Source organism: Corvus brachyrhynchos, unplaced genomic scaffold (assembly GCF_000691975.1).
Source record: "Corvus brachyrhynchos isolate BGI_N302 unplaced genomic scaffold, ASM69197v1 scaffold721, whole genome shotgun sequence".
NCBI lineage: Eukaryota > Metazoa > Chordata > Aves > Passeriformes > Corvidae > Corvus > Corvus brachyrhynchos.
Genome location: NW_008235982.1, coordinates 33,699 through 34,586, shown reverse-complemented (window position 1 = coordinate 34,586; position 888 = coordinate 33,699). Strand labels below are relative to the sequence as shown.

Below are 888 nucleotides of genomic sequence, written 5' to 3'. Positions count from 1 at the left end.
CCCCCCACCCCCTTCATCCCAACGCCCACCCTCCGACTCGGATCCTTCCTCCTCTCCCTCCTCCTCCTCCTCGCTCTCCTCTCCGTCGCTTTCCTCCTCCTTTTCCACCTTCTGTCGGACACTGGTGAACACGGACTGGAGCACGATGGAATCCTCATAGATCTGGGGGGAAATGGGGCATTCTAGGTCACTTCAGGCCATCCCAAGCCATTCCAAGCTGTTCCAGGCCATTTCTGGCCATTCCCAGCCCTTTCCAGGTGCCATTCCAGGCAATTCCTGGTTATGCCACAGGCTCTTTCCCGGTTTTCCATACCAGGGACCCCTCCAGGTTGAAGGTCTGGGCATTCTGGCACAGCAGCATCACATCCTTCTCCAGGTCGTTGAGGCTCCGGTACTTGTGGTTCCGGATCCGCTCCTGGGAGCGGGAAAAGGGGTGAAGGGGGGGCTCGGGGAGGGGGGGCGGATTCCAGTGGATCCTAACAGATCCTGGTACCTTGATCTTCTTGAAGTCCACAGGTTTCCGGATGAGCTCATAGTATTCCGGCAGCTCCTTGCGAGACGGGAGCTGGATGAAAACCTCGCTCAGCTGCCGCCCGCTGCTGCTGCGGGGGGGGAAACAGGAGTGAGGGGTGGCCTTCCTCATCCTCATCCTCATTCTCCCCATCCCCTCCCATCCCACCCCATTCCCTCTGATCGTCACCCTCTCATTGTGTCACCCATGGGAACGTGGCTCCCTGGGAATGGCTGGGAACCCCCCACAGCACCTGGCCCCTCTCACCTGTCCTTGTACTTGATGACGGCATCCACGATTTTCCGCATTTTCCGGGTCAGGGGGGGTGGATTTGGGGACAGTTTTTCGGCTGGGGGGGGCCCTCCCCTTTTCTGGCT

The 888-nt window shown here is 59.7% G+C and overlaps 1 protein-coding gene across 1 annotated transcript in view; it reads right to left on the bottom strand.

Annotated features, from left to right (window-relative positions):
* The window catches only part of LOC103612981 (transcription activator BRG1), a 22,391-nt gene that overhangs the window by 1,153 nt on the left and 20,350 nt on the right, over positions 1-888 (bottom strand). Inside the window, exons 33-36 of the mRNA XM_017729462.1 lie at positions 779-886; positions 494-602; positions 314-415; positions 30-162 (exon numbers count right to left, since the gene is read on the bottom strand). Of these exons, the coding sequence (XP_017584951.1) occupies positions 30-162; positions 314-415; positions 494-602; positions 779-886 (452 nt within the window). The remainder of the gene's footprint in view (positions 1-29; positions 163-313; positions 416-493; positions 603-778; positions 887-888) is intronic.